The sequence below is a fragment of the Cydia pomonella genome, chromosome 28 (assembly GCF_033807575.1).
Source record: "Cydia pomonella isolate Wapato2018A chromosome 28, ilCydPomo1, whole genome shotgun sequence".
NCBI classification, from domain to species: domain Eukaryota; kingdom Metazoa; phylum Arthropoda; class Insecta; order Lepidoptera; family Tortricidae; genus Cydia; species Cydia pomonella.
Genome location: NC_084730.1, coordinates 723,338 through 741,549, shown reverse-complemented (window position 1 = coordinate 741,549; position 18,212 = coordinate 723,338). Strand labels below are relative to the sequence as shown.

The 18,212-nt window shown below is 35.7% G+C and overlaps 1 protein-coding gene across 1 annotated transcript; it reads left to right on the top strand.

Annotated features, from left to right (window-relative positions):
* The first annotated feature begins 3,694 nt into the window (after positions 1–3,694).
* Positions 3,695–15,881, top strand: LOC133533094 (uncharacterized). Its single transcript, XM_061872041.1, has 2 exons — positions 3,695–9,249; positions 13,917–15,881. The coding sequence occupies exon 1, from the start codon at positions 5,075–5,077 to the stop codon at positions 6,686–6,688; it is 1,614 nt and encodes a 537-aa protein (XP_061728025.1). The 5' UTR covers positions 3,695–5,074; the 3' UTR covers positions 6,689–9,249; positions 13,917–15,881.
* The last annotated feature ends 2,331 nt before the right edge of the window (positions 15,882–18,212 follow it).

Below are 18,212 nucleotides of genomic sequence, written 5' to 3'. Positions count from 1 at the left end.
TGGAAAATAAGTCACTTGGAAATGCAAGATACTACCTCCTGTTTGTAGATGACTACAGCAGAATGTGTTTTGTTTACTTTCTTCAATCAAAACATCAAACATTCAAATACTTCAAGGAGTTCCAGAAATTTGTAGAAAACCAGCAGTCTAAGAAAATTAAAGTCTTGAGAAGCGATGGTGGTGGAGAATTTTGCTCAACTGAAATGGAGAACTACTTGAAGCAGTGCGGCATAGTGCATCAGAAAACAACAGCTTATACACCAGAATCGAATGGTGTTGCAGAGCGATATCACCGTTCTTTAGTAGAGAAAGCACGCTGTCTTCTCTTTGATGCTCAATTTGATAAGAAGTTTTGGGCAGAAGCAATAAACACAGCAGTGTATATGAAGAATAGGTCACCAGCATCAGGACTAGATGGAGATACTACGCCTTATGAAAGGTGGACAGGCAAGAAGCCAAATATTGGCCATTTACGGATCTTTGGTAGTCCAGTGATGATGCATGTCCCAAAGCAAAAGCGTAGAAAATGGGACAAGAAAGCAACCAAGATGTTCCTTGTTGGCTATTCAGAAATCACCAAAGGTTATCGCTTGTATGATCCAAATTCTCAGGATATAGTTATTGCCAGAGATGTGATAATTATGGAAAATATTGGTGAAAAGGATACACCTTTGGTAGAAGATAATCGAGAGGAGGATAGTGAATGTGTGACTCTAGAGGCACAGAGTAGCCGATCTAGAAGTATGTCACAGAGTACCACAGATGACAGTGTTCACGAGGATAACAATGATGTGACATATGTTCCAAGTGAGCGAGAAATGGATTCGACACTGGAGACAGAGCAAGAAATGCAGGAGGTGTCCAAGCGTGTTCAATGTCAACCAGATTACTATGGGTATGCAACCATGTGTGTTGATGAGATTCCAGGTGAAAATATCTCACTTACCGAGGCTGTGACTGGACCAGAAAAAGTGCAGTGGCAAAATGCAATGAAAGATGAACTAAAATCTTTCAGTGACAATGACACTTGGGTACTAGTAGATAGGCCAAAGGACGGTACAGTGGTGAAAAATAAGTGGGTGTTTAAAAAGAAATTTAACAGTGATGGCGAAGTGCGCTATAGAGCAAGGTTAGTAGCAAAAGGTTTCACGCAAAAGAAGGGCATAGACTTTACGGAAACCTTCTCACCAGTGTTAAGGTACTCTACTCTAAGACTCTTGTTTGCCCTAAGTGTTCAATTAGATTTAAATATTTTAAATGTGAATCACTTAGATGTACCTACAGCTTTTTTGAACGGTTTCATTAAAGAAAATGTTTACATGGAAATACCAGAATGTTCAAATTTTGTTAATTGTCATAAAGTACTAAAATTAAAGAGGGCAATTTATGGCCTAAAGCAGTCTGCAAGGGCCTGGTACACTAGAGTAGAAGAATGTTTGTTAAAACTGGGTTATCAGAAATCAAAGTATGAACCCTGTCTGTTTCAAAAATGTGAAAACAATGTTAAAATGTATATAGCATTGTTTGTGGATGATTTCTTTGTGTTTTATAATTGTAAAAATTCATATGAAGAGTTAAAATCTGAACTTGTCAATAAATTTAAAATAAAGGATTTAGGTCAGATCAAGCAGTGCTTAGGAATGAGAGTAAATGTTGAAAAAGATTGTATCACTGTTGACCAGGAACAATTTGTTGAGAATATTTTAAACAAATATAATATGACTAATTGTCAAGGTTCTAGCACTCCTATGGAAGTCAATTTAAAATTAGAAAAGGAAATAAATAATTGTGATAAAAGGTATCCCTATCAACAATTAATAGGTAGTCTTATGTACCTGTCTGTCCTAACACGACCTGATATAGCTTATAGTGTAAGTTTTCTTAGTCAGTATAACAACAGCTATAATGAAACTCATTGGAAACATTTAAAAAGACTGTTAAGATATTTACAGAAAACTAAAAGTTATCGTTTAGTTTATAGAAAGAGTGATAGTTCTTTGCACGGTTTTGTGGATGCCGATTGGGCAGCATGTACTATAGATAGAAGATCTTACACAGGTTATTGCTTCATAATGTCGGGATGTGTAATATCTTATGAATCCAGAAAGCAAAGAACTATTGCCTTGTCGAGTTGTGAATCGGAATACATGGGGTTAAGCGAAGCTTGTAAAGAGGCAATTTATTTAAAGAATTTATTAAATGATATATTAAAACCATGTGAGACTACACCAATATGTTTATACAGTGATAGTCAAAGTTCACTCAAATTAGCAGCAAATCCATTGTTCCACAAGAGAACCAAGCATATTGATGTGCAACATCATTTTCTTAGAGAGTGTGTAATGCATAACAGGGTTAAACTAGAATATGTACCAACTTCTAACATGCCAGCTGATTTGCTCACAAAAAGCCTTAGTGCAGACAAGCACTATAAATTTCTAAGATTAATGGGCATGACTGGTATGTAAGCTTCTGAAATAAAAGTGTATGTATGTTTCTGTTTATTGTTTTTGAGATTATAACTCTCAGGTAATTTTTAGATTATTTTGTTAGGAGAGGATGTTGTAAATCTATTTTCCTATCCTAGTAACAAAATACTACTATATATGTACTACCACTAGCGCCATCTGCGTACCATGTGTGATAACATATTTTTTTTAATAAAACGTCAGTTCATTTGCAACCCAACTTGAAGTTTCATTATCGTTAAGAGGCTGTCAACACCTAAAGCGCGTACACTGTCTATTTGTATCGGAGTAAATGAGATAGCACTGTCGCATGTTACTGGGCCTGGGCAAGGGAATAATAAGAAAAATATTTAAATAAAAAAAAGTGGATTATTAGTGTAATATTTTACTCAACAGCGGTTTAGATATAAATGTTTTGAAATTGTGATTTTAATTGCAGACCCATAAGTCAAAACAATAAAGACATAAAACCGTTTAATTGTGATTTTAAGACCCATCTTTGCAATTATTTTCTATCGAGCCGATTTCGTTCAATCATGTATCGAGTATAACCACGGTCTTTGAAATATAATTAATATGAACATATATTTTTCTTACTTGACTAAAACAAATAGTCTTTCTTAAAAAACTGTTTAAGTAACATCAATTTCAAGGACATTGGGTGTTGATAGCCCCTTAAAAAGTGTGTGCAAGTGAATACGGGCTCATTCTAAATTGTTATTAAGAACCTACTCCTGAGATCTTCACTATTTTAAATCTACCCTTTATTATGTTTTTTTTTCCAAAGTTATTTTTTTGTTTTTAGGGTTCCGTAGCCAAATGGCATAAAACGGAACCCTTATAGTTTCGCCATGTCCGTCTGTCTGTCTGTCTGTCTGTCTGTCTGTCCGAGGCTTTGCTCCGTGGTCGTTAGTGCTAGAAAGCTGAAATTTGGCATGGATATATAAATCAATAAAGCCGACAAAGTCGTACAATAAAATCTAAAAATTTAATTTTTTTTAGGGTACCTCCCCTACACGTAAAGTGGGGGTGATTTTTTTTTTTCGCTTCAACCCTAGAGTGTGGGGTATCGTTAGAAAGGTCTTTCAAAACTAAGGGGTTTTCAAGAAACATTTTTTGATAAAGTGAATACATTCGGAGATAATCGCTCCGAAAGAAAAAAAAAATGTGTCCCCCCCCCTCTAACTTTTGAACCATAGGTCCAAAAAATATGAAAAAAATCGTGGAAGTAGAGCTTAAGAAAGACATTAAATGAAAACTATAGCGGACATGATCAGTTAAGCTGTTTTTGAGTTATCGCAAAAAGTTTTCCCTTCATAGTAAAAAGACTTACTTTAATTAGGTACTGATTATGCAAATTTGTCTATTTGTTTAACTCGGGTGAAAGGTACCGTTTCATCCCTTGGTTAACAATTTACTATACTTTAAGCTCCAGTTTAGCTTATTGTGACGGAAGAGTAACTACGGAACCCTACACTGAGCGTGGCCCGACATGCTCTTGGCCGGTTTTTTAATATAGTCTTTTTGTTTGTGAATTAGTTGTTTTGCTTCTAGAACATCTATTAACAGCTCAACTATTACATTACCTAAAAGTAACTTCAAAAATATGCCCCATTACAACAATTTCATGATGATTTTATAGTGAGTGAGCAGAATTTCTTAAATATAATAACAAAATTAAGACACTAGCATAAGTAGTTAGAGAATTAGAAAAATTAGGAAAAAGTCAGTCAGTCGCCATAGAGGAGGCGGTGGTGGCCGAGTGGATATGACGTCCGACTTTCAATCCGGAGGTCGTGGGTTCAAATCCTGGCTCGTACCAATGAGTTTTTCGGAACTTATGTACGAAATGTCATTTGATATTTACCACTTGCTTTTCGGTGAAGGAAAACATCGTGAGGAAACCTGCACACATCTGCGAAGAAATTCAAAGGTGTATGTGAAGTCCCCAATCCGCATTGGGCTAGCGTGGGGACTATAGCCCGAGCCCTCTTGCACATGAGAGGAGGCCTGTGCTCAGCAGTGGGACGTATATAGGCTGAATTATTATTATTATTAGTCGCCATAGACTTCACATTCTACTAATATGCTACTATTGGGACAGTTTTGCTCCTAAGTGTACATTGATAATTTCGAGTGACAGGTACATACGCCAGTTAAGTATTTAAATATCTGGGAGACCGAGCTTCGCTCGGAAAACATATAAAAACTCAAAAATGCGCGTTTTCCCAGAGATAAGAATTAGCTAGATTGTTTTTTTGCCCCCAAAAACCCCCATATAGCAAATTTCATAGAAATCGTTAGAGACTTGCTCGCTTCAGGGTCATAAGATGTGGGGTAACCACACTTCGGGACTTTAAATATTTAAGTAGAAAATTTGCGATAATAAAATAAAGCTAATGTTAATAACAGGGTATATTATTAGGCATTAACTGAGCCACATTCAAGTGTTTTGTATTACCAATTTGAAGTCACCCTGTATAAGCTAATGGAATACAAGGAAAAACGTGAAGAAATTATTCCATAAATATTATTTACTGTGCACACGGGCTCAATATGCAGTATTATTGTTGACATCTCTCGGCACAGTCGTGAGTCCGTGCGATATGAATATCACTGGTGCTGTGAGCATGCTAGTAGCACTGGTGCTGGTGCTGGTGGCACGTGCCGGGGCTGCTGGAGCCCACTCCGACCATGACAACACGAGGAGCGGCAGTGGCGCCGCGGGACCTGAGGCTGCTGGCCGGGCCGGCGCGCGCCCGTGCACAGAGGACCAACGACCGAAGATAACAACAAGTGCATTCATCAAATTACCACAAGGTGTTTACAAGACATCATATGGAGAAGATATAAATATATATTGTTATTCTTCTAAAAACTTTTCGAACCTTGAAATTACACAAAATGGTACATCGCTACAAATTCTTCCTGTTAACGCGACCACTGTTCGGTTTTGTGCGAATAAACCAAATATAGGTGTATACACTTATAGGTGCGTGAATATGGAGAGCGACAGTGGTTGTGAATCATTCCATTCTGTGGCTGTTGTAGTACACCCCACAATGTCTGTTATGTCACGAAGTGTTATGACATATTTTTCTGAAGTCATTCACACACAGATATACTATGTGCCGTTTGGAGAAGAATATGAGGTGGTCTGTAGTAGCCATGATACCACATCTCTTCATATTATCGATTTCAATAATAAACGGATGCCACGACATTCCGTCAACAATACGTCGATAACCTACAAGACGCGGGCGGCGGACCAGGAAGTATTAAGATGGAAATGCTCGTATGAAGGCATATCAGTAACGGAAATAGTAGTTGTTGTCATAGACTATTACCCAAAGAGTGATTATTTTCATTGCCTAATACGTGACTGGCGAATACTGGACTGCATCTGGAGCTATCCTACACGTGACGGTTTTACATATAGTTTATTTTATATAGGTCACGGAAATGACACCAAAGGCGCGACAATGCTCCACTATAAAATGCCAGGTGCAAAGATAAATACGTTTAATGAAGATATTACATTAAGAGGGCATAAATCATTTACTTTTAACCAGACATTTTCATTATTAGTCATGACTTGCTTTAAAGAGTTATGTGTTAATGAAACATTTAATTACAATATTAACTCGCTTATAGAGCTAAAATGGCATTGGGCCCCAGGAGTAATACGCACAAGTCCTCACAATGTTGTTCTCAATTTGTACAGCCCACGGTATCCATCTGCTTATCATATTTTTTGCGATACTTGTATATACAAAGTGGAGATGAGGATAAATTCATCAGTCACAGATGGATGGCGACAGGCGGACACGTCGTCTGTGCGCTGCAATTACAACTTGCTTCCTTTTCATTGCCGTTTTACATTACCCCTCCCGTACCCGGACTCCGAGTACGAGGTGCGGGTTTCCGCGAGACATAGGGACTCAGTAGACGACAGGTTGTGGTTAGACCCTCGCTCGATATATGTCCGCACGAAGCCCCGAGCAGCGTGCGCATGTAACGCGGGCAACGCGGTGCTCCAGACACCAGCAGGGCCCACTGTCCCCTCTGAGGCCTGTAAAGCTTGTACACATACAGAACAGATTGTTAATGAGAGCTTCGCTTTAAAAAACCGAATAAATTCCTTAAGGGAAAAGCTTCATACAATTAATGTGTTGTCGGAGATCCAAAAACTAAAAGATAAAATAAAGAAATCAGGGTAAAATATATGTGCGTACATAATTAGGTAACTAATTGCATTTCTTAGTTGCATATTTTTAATCTTTTCAATGGTCCCTGAATGATGAACTATTGAAATTTTCAACGAAGTAAAGTATTATTTTATTTGTGGAACACATGTTATACAGTTTAGATCTTATATAATACTAATTATATAACTCTGTGTTTTACCTATTGGCAAATGTTCAAACTTAAAAATTATTGTAACTCAGTTTGTTATGAATTAGTTCTTGCAATGAAATAAGCATATTGTAATATAATAACATCATATTAAACATTCAAATAAAAGCAAAATCAATTTAAAAAGTATTTATTACAAATAAAATAAAATCATTATATTAAATGGACAAGTTATATAATTAGGTGCTTTAGGTGTCTTCAAGAAAATCATTTATGGAGTAATAGCATTTATTTATTTTCACGTCAGCAGCTCGAACAAGGGTAATTTGCTGCTTAAAAACAGTGAGCAAAATTGCATTTTGCTCACCGAGTGAGACAAAATAACATTAAATTGACCGTTATATTCGAATGTCATTTCAACGTGCGGGGCCTAATACAAGTTCGAAGTATTTGGATTCTATTGTCTTTGTCCCTTTCACGTCATTAGCAAAAAGAAAGAAACAAAAAAGTGCATACGTAATTCAACGGTATATTGACGGTTTATACTAGACCCCCGAAATAAGTCAGACCGCATCGTTCCAAAGCACCCTACGAGTCTTCATTCGTAATAATTAATTAATGAAATAAAAGTTTACGTATTTTATTATACAATCAAAACAATGAACTTATACAAATTTACGCAATTGTTACGCAGTAAATAATTCTACTTAACTACTTTTAACGATCTCTACTATAGTTGACAAATAGTAGTATCCGCAATTCGGACCGGATCTTACAAAGTTTTTTTTTACAAAAAAAAGTTGTCGATAATAAATATTAAAACATAATAAATAAAAATATTGGTATAACAGCCGGGCCGCCTTGGCATTGCTTGCTACGGTGGTCTGTACTGACACATACCTGTGTCCTCTGTAGAACCGTGCATCAGTAGATAATGTTTTTATGTTAGTATTCAGCGTCCATAAGCACTCCAGTATACGCCATTTATTATTTTGTAATTAAATAAAAATCATTTATTTCGGACGACACAATCCATATTTTGTTAGTTACAAATATACTTAAATTACTATGTTAGTACCTAAACTAAGATGTTGGGAGGTCCAGTGCCTAATTAATGCACTGTCCCATCTCCCTGCCACAACGGCCAGGAGACTGTGGCGGCTGTCGCCCACTCTTCGGAGCGTCGCGGCGCAGCGCTTGCGCAGCGTCACGTGGAAACCATCCACATGCGCGTCGGCGAACATGCCCGACGCACTGCAGTATCGCGGCAGCCGCAACAGTACCTAATAGTAGTAATTATTGTACGTATCTCAACTCAATCCGTTTGCCGGACATTCGATAAACGAGCGTATCTTTCCGTCGACTACAGAACACCACCTGTCGTTGACTGCTGGAACTAAAAGCCATCTGCTTTAACGATGAAATTAATAATACAAATACGTTTATTTCATTACTTTTTACAGCAATTCATAGGTACAAATATGTATTAAGTAGGTAGGTAAGTAGTCCATCTTAGGTACAAGGTGTAGGTAAGTATTTATCTCAACAATGTGCAACAATTTGATTGTGTAAGTAATGAAAAAGGTGCGCGTACAGCTTGCTGGATTTAAACCCGCCCTTGGTCAGCTAACTGAAGAGGTAGATTGGTGCAGGTACTATTTAACATACGCTCTCGTGTGCTGAATTTCCCGCAGACGGAATTGGTCACATTGATTTTTAACTAACCTACTTTTAACTCGTAAAGTGATAGTCATTTTATTTTCACCACACCAACTGGTAAAGGCTCTCTTGATTGTCTCTCTCGAATGAGAGAGCATTTTATCCACATGTGGGGCAAAGTAACCTAATGCAAATTTTGAGTAGTTTCCTTATGTTGGCTGGTAAAATTGACTTTTAAATCATAAATATTTAATAATATTTTACAGTTAGTATTTTCCTTGTGATGGTGTGGTGAAAAATGTGTTACACTTTGTTGCAAAACCTCGCAACGCTCAAGATTCCATTTTTCGAAGTACTAGTTACGCTCGTGGTTCAATTTTGTAATCTTTCACTTGCGCGGGTATCAATATTACCACGAGAGGTTAAACAACAACTGCCCTCTTGTAAAACAAATAACTATTAATTTCTCGACTAACATTTTGTATTGAAGTAAAAATGTTACAACTTATCAAAATACGGCATGTTTAATTTAATTGGACCTGGGTGATGTAGCTTAATATAAACATATATAGGCTTGGTAACCCAGGTTATGTTTTTTAGGTATTAATTTTAGTTTTGTAGGTTTTATTTTAGGTGACATTTTATTCTAAATTTGTTATTATTTAAGTGTATTTAGTTTTGATAAATCTCTCCTTCTTTTTATGTCCAAATACTGCAGATTCTACTGTATTTTTAAACCAATAATTTGTTTGTGTTCTTGTTTAAGGTGGTTCGACTAGGTTACCCAAAGCTTAAACCTCACTAGATGGCGCCACAATTGCAAATTTTGAGTTTTAATTTTTTTGTGGAGTAGTCTTGGTATTTCTATACTGTAAATTATATTTAGCGCACTCTTTAAATAAATATTGAACTATTACAACAAACATTGAACACTTCATTGTACAAAAACTACCCCTTAATGTCGACAGAATGTTTCTTGACTCTATTTCTAAGTATCACTCACACATTGAAACAGTCTTACTGGGATCCATGTAGTAGACAATTTGGCACAGCGTGAGTAAGCTTCAATGGCGTTGCGGTATGTACGTGGAAATACATGCAAGAGGATGTGGGTTCGAGACTCATTAGAAATTTTTTTGTTATCAGTATTATCAAGTACCTATTATTATTAAATTATATTATGAGAAATATGAGCGTTTTCCATGAAAATATTAAAAATCTGATTCTCACACATCATGATATTTTTGGGTTCTTCCAACTCAGAATCACTAGCATAATCAATCCTCGTGCTAAAAAAACCCGAAAATTTGTATTGAAATTTTAGTTTTACATTGTAATTTCTTTCACACTAAAATGTGACGTAATGGTATGGATATTTTAGGATATCTTTTTTTAATGCTAGGGTGGAGAAGATTCTAAGTAGAATGAACCTAAGAAAGTCTAAATTTGTAAGTCAGATTTTCCGGCATTTTTTTTTAAAAAAAACGCTGTTTTGTTCTAAAATTAAAGCAATCCCTTACTGCCCAGCCTTTAAAAAAGCGGCCAAGTGCGAGTCGGACTCGCCCATGAAGGGTTCCGTACCATTTATGACGTATTAAAAAAACTACTTACTAGATCTGGTTCAAACCAATTTTCGTTGGAAGTTTGCATGGTAATGTATATCATATATTTTTTTTAGATTTTTCATTCCGTTATTTTAGAAGTTACAGGGGGGGGGGGACACACTTTTTTTCACTTTGGAAGTGTCTCTCGCGCAAACTATTCAGTTTAGAAAAAAATGATATTAGAAACCTAAATATCATTTTTGAAGACCTATCCTTAGATACCCCACACTTATGGGTTTGATGAAAAATTTTTTTTTTTTAATTTTTATGACGTATTAAAAAAAAACTACTTACTAGATCTCGTTCGAACCAATTTTCGGTGGAAGTTTGCATGGCAATGTATATCATATATTTTTTTTAGATTTTTAATTCTGTTATTTTAGAAGTTACGGGGGGGGACACACTTTTTACCACTTTGGAAGTGTCTCTCGCGCAAACTATTCACTTTAGAAAAAAATGATATTAGAAACCTCAATATCATTTTTAAAGACCTATCCATAGATACCCCACACGTATGGGTTTGATGAAAAAAGATTTTTTGAGTTTCAGTTCTAAGTATGGGGAACCCCCAAAATTTATTGTTTTTTTTCTATTTTTGTGTAAACATCATAATGCGGTTCATAGAATACATCTACTTACCAAGTTTGAACAGTATAGCTTTTATAGTTTCGGAAAAAAGTGGCTGTGACAGAATCGGACAGACAGACGGACATGACGAATCTATAAGGGTTCCGTTTTTTGCCATTTGGCTACGGAACCCTAAAAAGTAGGTACTATTTTACAGTAGAATAATTAAAACATTTTTTTACGATACATTAAATTAAATTACAGTGAGTTACATAATTGCATGACCTTCTATTTATAACCATTATAAAAAGAAATGAGATATTTACCATGTTTGTTTATATTATTGATTTCCCGATATTTTGACACAACTAGAAGTTTCACACAATGCCTAGAGATAGAAAATTATTTCTTTATTTTATTTATTGTCAATTTCATTCAACGGATCACATCATATCCAATTTATTTTCTACCTAGTTGGTTATTAAATTCTGTTACTGCAATAATCTTTATCTACATAAAGTATACCAACGAAAGTTTAAAAAAGTATATATTAAAATGAAGTACACAAAATCAGGAATTACATATGACAATATCATTCAAAATCGCCTCCTCTGGCTTTGACACAGGCCCTCAAACGACGAGGCCAGTCATCAATAGCGGCACGCACGATTGTCATGTCTAATTCCGTCACTGTCTTAACTATGGCCCGCTTGAGGGAGTTAAGATTTGTGTGGGGTTTAGCACAGGCTTTCTCCTCAATAACCTGCTATATGGCATAATCCAGGGGCTTAAGGTCCGGGCTGGAGGACGGCCAGTCTTCGTGGGCAATAAAGTCAATTTTGTTCCTTCGAAACCAGGCTTGAGTTGTTTTTGCCTTATGTGCAGGAGCTGAGTCCTGTTCAAAGATCCATGGCTGGTTTTGAAATAGGGTGTGGCTTAAGGGCTTCACTATTGGTTCGAGAACGGTTTCCAGTTTCCGGTTTTCACACTTTTTTCACAGAAATGAATCTGTGTTAGCCCTGAGTATGACACACCCAAAATCATGTTTGGCGGGTGCCCACATTTGTGCAACGTAATAGGGTTGTTTCCATCTACAAATCTTAGGGCATAATTGTATCCCAATAAATTCTTTTGGATTATAAGAACATGTTAAACTGCTTTTAGGGGACCTGTAATGACCATATTTTTATAAAAATTGAATTTAAAATAACTTTTGGCACACATCACGTGACCAAACTCGAAACGTCATTGAAGATTCTGATGACGTCACAACTCTCGGATTGACACTGTTGACAGTTAGGCGATTAACAACAAATGACAAATATCAGTTGACAGTTCGTATCTTCTACGTATGTATGTAGTTATGTGTCAAACCATAAACTGTGACGTCAACAATTTTCAAAGAGCGTCTTGGGCGCGAAAGCATCTGTCAAAATATATTTTGTTAATTTAACATATTTAAAGTCGTTTTTAGTATAAAAGCTGAATTTTAAGGCAACTTTTAGTTAATATAGAAAGTAATACAAGCGTTTCAAAAAATTGGAATACGATTCTCTTTTAGGCCCCAATTCATTATAGATACGACGAGATAAGCGTTATGTGTGGTATATAATTATAGCTCACAAATCCACCACATTATGTCATTTTTTATTTTTTCGGTAGCATTTGTTTTAACGGAAATAAAGAGGTTGCAAATCGAGTAACAGAACTTCAGAACAGATATCATTTGATATTTACCAGTCGCTTTTCGGTGAAGGAAAACATCGTGAGGAAACTGGACTAATCCCAAAAAGGCTTAGTTTTACCCTCTGGGTTGGAAGGTCAGATGGCAGTGGCTTTCGTAAAAACTAGTGCCTACGCCAAATCTTGGGATTAGTTGTCAAAGCGGACCCCAAGCTCCATTGAGCCGTGGCAATATGCTGGGACAACGCTAGGAAGAAAGAAAGAAATCGAGTAACAGAACTTAGTAACCAACTAAGTATAATAGTTATGATGTAAATGTCCATATCATGTTGGAGTCATATATGTATTAGCCAACTAATTATTCAAGATCAATACACTTAGCTCCCTTAGGTATTCGCCTAAGTACAATCTCGGGCAAAATTGAGTTTTATAAAAGTGAACTAGTTTCTAGGTCATATTTTCTATGAATTGGTCATTTTTGTAGACTCCAATTACAGTTACACTTTTCCTGGTTTTTCGCGGACCAGAATATCGATGATTTTTGTAACTTGATTTAGACGTTGCTATCATTTTCAATCCAAAAACACATAAAATCACAATTCAGAACATGCGGCAGCGTTGTTTTCTATCAAGTACCTCAAGCACCAGAGCGGCTACCGGGAAAATCGAAATTCGTCAATTTCGGGCATTTTTCTCTGTCACTCTAATTACGTCTTAGTGAGAGTAAAAGAAAGATCCCCGCAATTTGCGAATTTAGGTTTTCGCGGTAGGCCCCCAAGTCCTGTCAAGTTTCAGCAGTGTTGCCAGGTGAGCGGAAGAGAATTATCGTACTTGAGTGTCAATATTATTGTACCGTTGAAAAAAATATCGTACGCCAATCAAAAAGGCAGCCCCTAAAAATGTCTAGCAAAATAAGCTTAAATTTCCAATTAATAATAAAAAAAAGACAATTTTCGTCTAAATTGCGCAAAAAATCTGTTTATGTTTGTGTATTTTTGGGATAGACTCAAACGGTATACAGGAAATTGTGACATTTTAAACTTTAAACTTACACCAAGGAGCCGAACACCCAAAAGATACTAATTTTAGCCTATTTCTGAGAGAAAGTGTCATATTTTGCTTCAAATTACTAGAGTTTTAAGGTGGCATCATCCAAGGGCTGAAAGTATAGTACTTTAGTGTACGATAATGCTCTTTGGAACATTACGTCATACCGGGGCCCAAATTATCGTACATGTACGACAATTATCGTACGCCTGGTCACACTGAGTGTCAGTGTCGACAAAGTCAGCTATAAACGCGTCAAACATCGCAACGTCGCGCCGATGGCCGGCCGAGGCATGGAGTGGCAACGCCGCAATGTATTTGTACACGACATTTGTCACACACACATGAGTAAAATTTATAAAAATATAACGTTGATTATTGCATGATTTCTGTATGAAACAAAGTTTTTCTATTAATTTAGCGCAAATGAATATTCGAAAGTAGATAGATGCGCAACTATTTATGTAATAATATTGTGTAATTAATTAATTAATAGCGATTGTTTTTTGTATGAAAATCGAACCACCTTAAGAGGATGTTATCGTTTTTTTCGCAAAAATGTCAAATTGATAGATTTAGTCAATGTAATTGTACACCTTTTGTTAACTATAAGAAATAACAAGTACAGTACCCCTAGTGTAAATTTAGTCGATAGCGAAACGTGACGTACGCGTTTGCGTTAAGTCTCATTTTGTATGGGTTTTTAAACAGCGCGCCAAGCGGGACGTTTTGGAAAGTCAAAAATCTCATACAAAATGACACTTAACGCAAACGCGTACGTCACGTCACGTTTCGCTGTCGAAAATATTTACACTAGGGGTACTGGTATCTATTAGCACGTCTTGTTATCTTTCATTTTAATAGATCATTTTATTGACAACAGAGTCAATTAAATAGTAGATTTTTTCGTGATGGACGTTTAGGTTAACGTGCGTAATGCACTGATTTTGTCAATCTTATTTGTAAATTTCGTAAAGCTTGGACTGCTAAAAAATGTAATGTTGTAAATAAGTATTACACATAACCTGTACTTCAACTTTAATAGACTACATTTTTGTTATAAATTTGAAGTAGTGTAAATGAAAGTTAGGCAAAATCAATTTTCTCCAGAAATGACTTCAAAACAAGTGACAAATTCTCTGCAAATTGACTTAATTTTAACGTAGTTTTGAAACTTAAACAATCTACAACTTTTGCTGAAACTGTTCTTATACATCAATGTGTATAATTTATCACCATAGTTTTTTTATGAATTTTAAAAACTGTCCCTTCTCGTCACATATTACCGGGGACGCACGCTTGCGACCTCATTATTAAAAGGCAACTGAAAAAACGTGCTAATAGAAACCAATACTTGTTATTTAGATATTACGTAACAAAAGGTGTACAATTTCAACGACTAAATATATCAATTTTACATTTTTGCTCCGAAATCGTTACCGGGCTCTTAACTTTGATCGATATTTTATAAGTTTATAACTATTTGTAAACTGTGTTAGAAACTATGATAGTACCTTTGTATGGTTAAGGATTTTTATATCTGTACCATTTCGTACCTCGTCAGTGACAACAGCATGCGATCCCTAGCGGATTTCATTATATATTTACGTCACTGTAACGAGGTAGGTACAAAATGATAATTAATTTCCTGGACTGTACCTACTCTTATACATTTTAATTAGGTAATGTTACATGTAATTATTTCGAAGTGTCAAGGAAAATATAAATGGGTATACACATGTTCCTTATACATAGTTTCGTTGGAACTAATTTTAACCGACAAAAATATTGGTCTTACTAAACTAAGTTTCCCACGGGACCGATATGAAAATCGTGATTTTTTTTACCCCTGATCCCATGCGTTGTCTGAGCCCTCAAGGTGTCCATTAGATTTTTTTTCGCGATTTTGTGGCTAGTCCCAAGACCTTGTTCAGTATGACCATCTCAATACATTTTTGATATTCGGGATCACGACCCCAAAATCACCCAGTAGTTGTGTTATTTTATTTTCACACCATTTTTAGTATTTTAGTGCATTTTTCATTTTCCTTCAATCCCGTTCGCAGTGAGGTACGTTAAGGATACATACATCTGTATTTAAATATGTAACCAAAAATTTACTGTACTTTTCGCTTCATGTATGTTTGTGTGTGTGTTTTTCTTTTGGTAAAAATGTCTAAGTAATTTACTAGATAGTGTTTCATAGGTATAATTATTTTTAAGTTTCTATGAAATATTGATTGTTTTCATGCACGTATTCTGTTTATACAGTTGTACCTTAGTTTTGCATATTATATGACATTTTATTTTTAGACCATTTTTGGCGTTTTACATAGAATATTCTTATGTAGATGTTGCTATATGCCTCCCTTAGACGTGGAAACAAAAAAAAAGTATGTAAAAGTTGTCATGGGTCGGGCGGGCATCGGTAGCTCAGTCAGTTAATCTGATCGGAGCGGTGTTCTGAGAGATAGCGAGTTCAAATCTCGGCCTAAGAGGGGAATTTTTTCTCTAACTGTAACTTTACTTTGTTAATATTTATCTTGGTAAATGTGTAAAAGTAACTTAATTTTATTAGGTTAGCATGTTATGTACCTAAAGAGCGCAAATTCGTTACTCAAACGATTACTGATAATAAATAAAAAGTGGGTAAATTGCGGGACACTTCTGGATGCGACAGGACCGGGATCGATCCAGTGTCGTTCTTCGTGTAGGCCTATGCTCAGCAGTAGGCGACTGGAGGCTAAAAATGAAGATGATGATAAAGTGGGTCAAAATTATTTATGTTGTCTTGTTTTTTTCCCCAAAAAATATGACTGAGTGTAGGTTTTTGTATGGGATGAAATTTATTTTTTAATTGTCATGTAAATTATAAACTTCAGGTAGAAAGATATGCAAAAGCACTCGACTTTTTTATTTATTTGATAGAGAACAGACGAGCGTGACGGAGTGGTCAGAAATAAGACAACGAAAATAATTTTGACGCAAGTAGTATATATTCCTAATGATTAATTAAAATTATTTTTTAAAAGTTTTATTCAAATACCTAACTATACCTATATGCTAAGTTAATAATGTGCTGTTTACTTATATGTTTCTTGTAGGATTAAAAATCTAATAAATTTGATTAGTAATATATTGAGTATTTTATTTATTTTATTACTGCCCTCTCAAACCAAAGATTTATTGACATTATCAGATGTGTAAAATGTGAATTAATAATAGAGGAGTGAGAAAGTTACAATGTAACCAGATTTCAATGTTTAGCTGTTAAGGAAAAGATGCACATATTCACATATGCTCTTTTATTTTTTTTACCAACTCCCTGGCAGGGAAGTCACACAGCCATCCCTCGCGGGCAGAGCCCGATAACAGCTAGTAAATATAAAAATAGTTACTTAAATAGTTAGAGATCGCTTTTTAGCGATAAGACCGCCTGTTGTTACCTGGTTCTATTTTCCTTTAAAATTCATTTGTAGTTTTACACGTATGTAAAATGTATACGAGTAATTGTTGGTGCAATAATAGTATTTTATGCAACAGTTGTATAAGAAGGGTCAAAAAAGGCGAGTGGCGTGAGTTACAATGTGAGCCGGAGCCGAAGGCGTAGGCGAACATTGTAAAGGAATACGCCACGAGGATTTTTTGACCTACTTATACAACGTTGCATACAATATTTTTCCTACAAGTCAACAAAAATAAATCTTAATTTAGGTAAACAAATTACAGCAAAAGTATATAGCCAAGACGCGCGAGCATACCTTGTTACGCGCCCGGCCCGCCCCGGGCCGCGGCCGGCCGGTCCGCGACACCTCCTCGTAACTCATGAGGCCCTGGTACTTGCTACTTGCTAAATTAATTTTTTGGACAGTTTTTTCTCAATTTTGGCCACCGTAGCCTACGGAGACTAACAAGCAACGCTAAGCGGTCTTCGTATTCTATGGGTGTTGCTATATTACGGGTGTCACATGCGTGTTTCTGACTTATGAAGTAATTATTTTTACTATGCAACCAAATGAATATGGCAGCAATGCACTTAGTTTAAAACTGTATTCGTTTTGGTTTTGTTAGGTTGGTAGCCATTAATCGCAGTAACATTATAACTTATAAAAGCACAAGAGCTTTTATGAGGAATAGACAATATAGACTTTTCTTGAAATCTTTTATGTATGTTCTTATATTCGTGTTAATGAATGCATAAATGACAGATAACAGTAGAGGAGTAGGAAAAGAATATTTACTTACTTACTTAAATTGAAATGACATTGCCTAATATTGTACACAAGTGCACAATAACAAGTTGTTATTTTCCTTTTCAGTCTGATATTATGTCGACAAATACATTAATCAGTTGTGGTTTGTCGTTCCATATTATCCTGAAAACAAACATACTGATAATTCATACATTGGTACTAAATTACGTAATAATTTATCCAAAATCGGTGGTACATCGGATAAAACAATTTACTCCTAAAACCAAATAAATAAAAACTTAACCTGTACTAAATGTAGGCTTGAATTCCATTATAAACTAAAAAGAAATAAATTAATTATTACTACTAAGTTAACCGTCCCTATGTTAAAGTAAAAACACTTTTAGCCTGTTCATGTGTGTCCTTTGTTGGACATATAGATAATATTGTGGCGAGAGCATATAAAAATAAAACCGGCCAAGAGCATGTCGGGCCACGCTCAGTGAAGGGTTCCGTAGTTACTCTTCCGTCACAATAAGCTAAACTGGAGCTTAAAGTATAGTAAATTGTTAATCAAGGGATGGAACGGTACCTTTCACGCGAGTTAAATAAATAGGCAAATTTGCATAATCAGT

What these genes read in the sequence shown, in the direction of transcription:
- LOC133533094 (XM_061872041.1), top strand. Translation starts at nt 5,075, where the DNA reads ATGAATATCACTGGTGCTGTGAGCATGCTAGTAGCACTGGTGCTGGTG.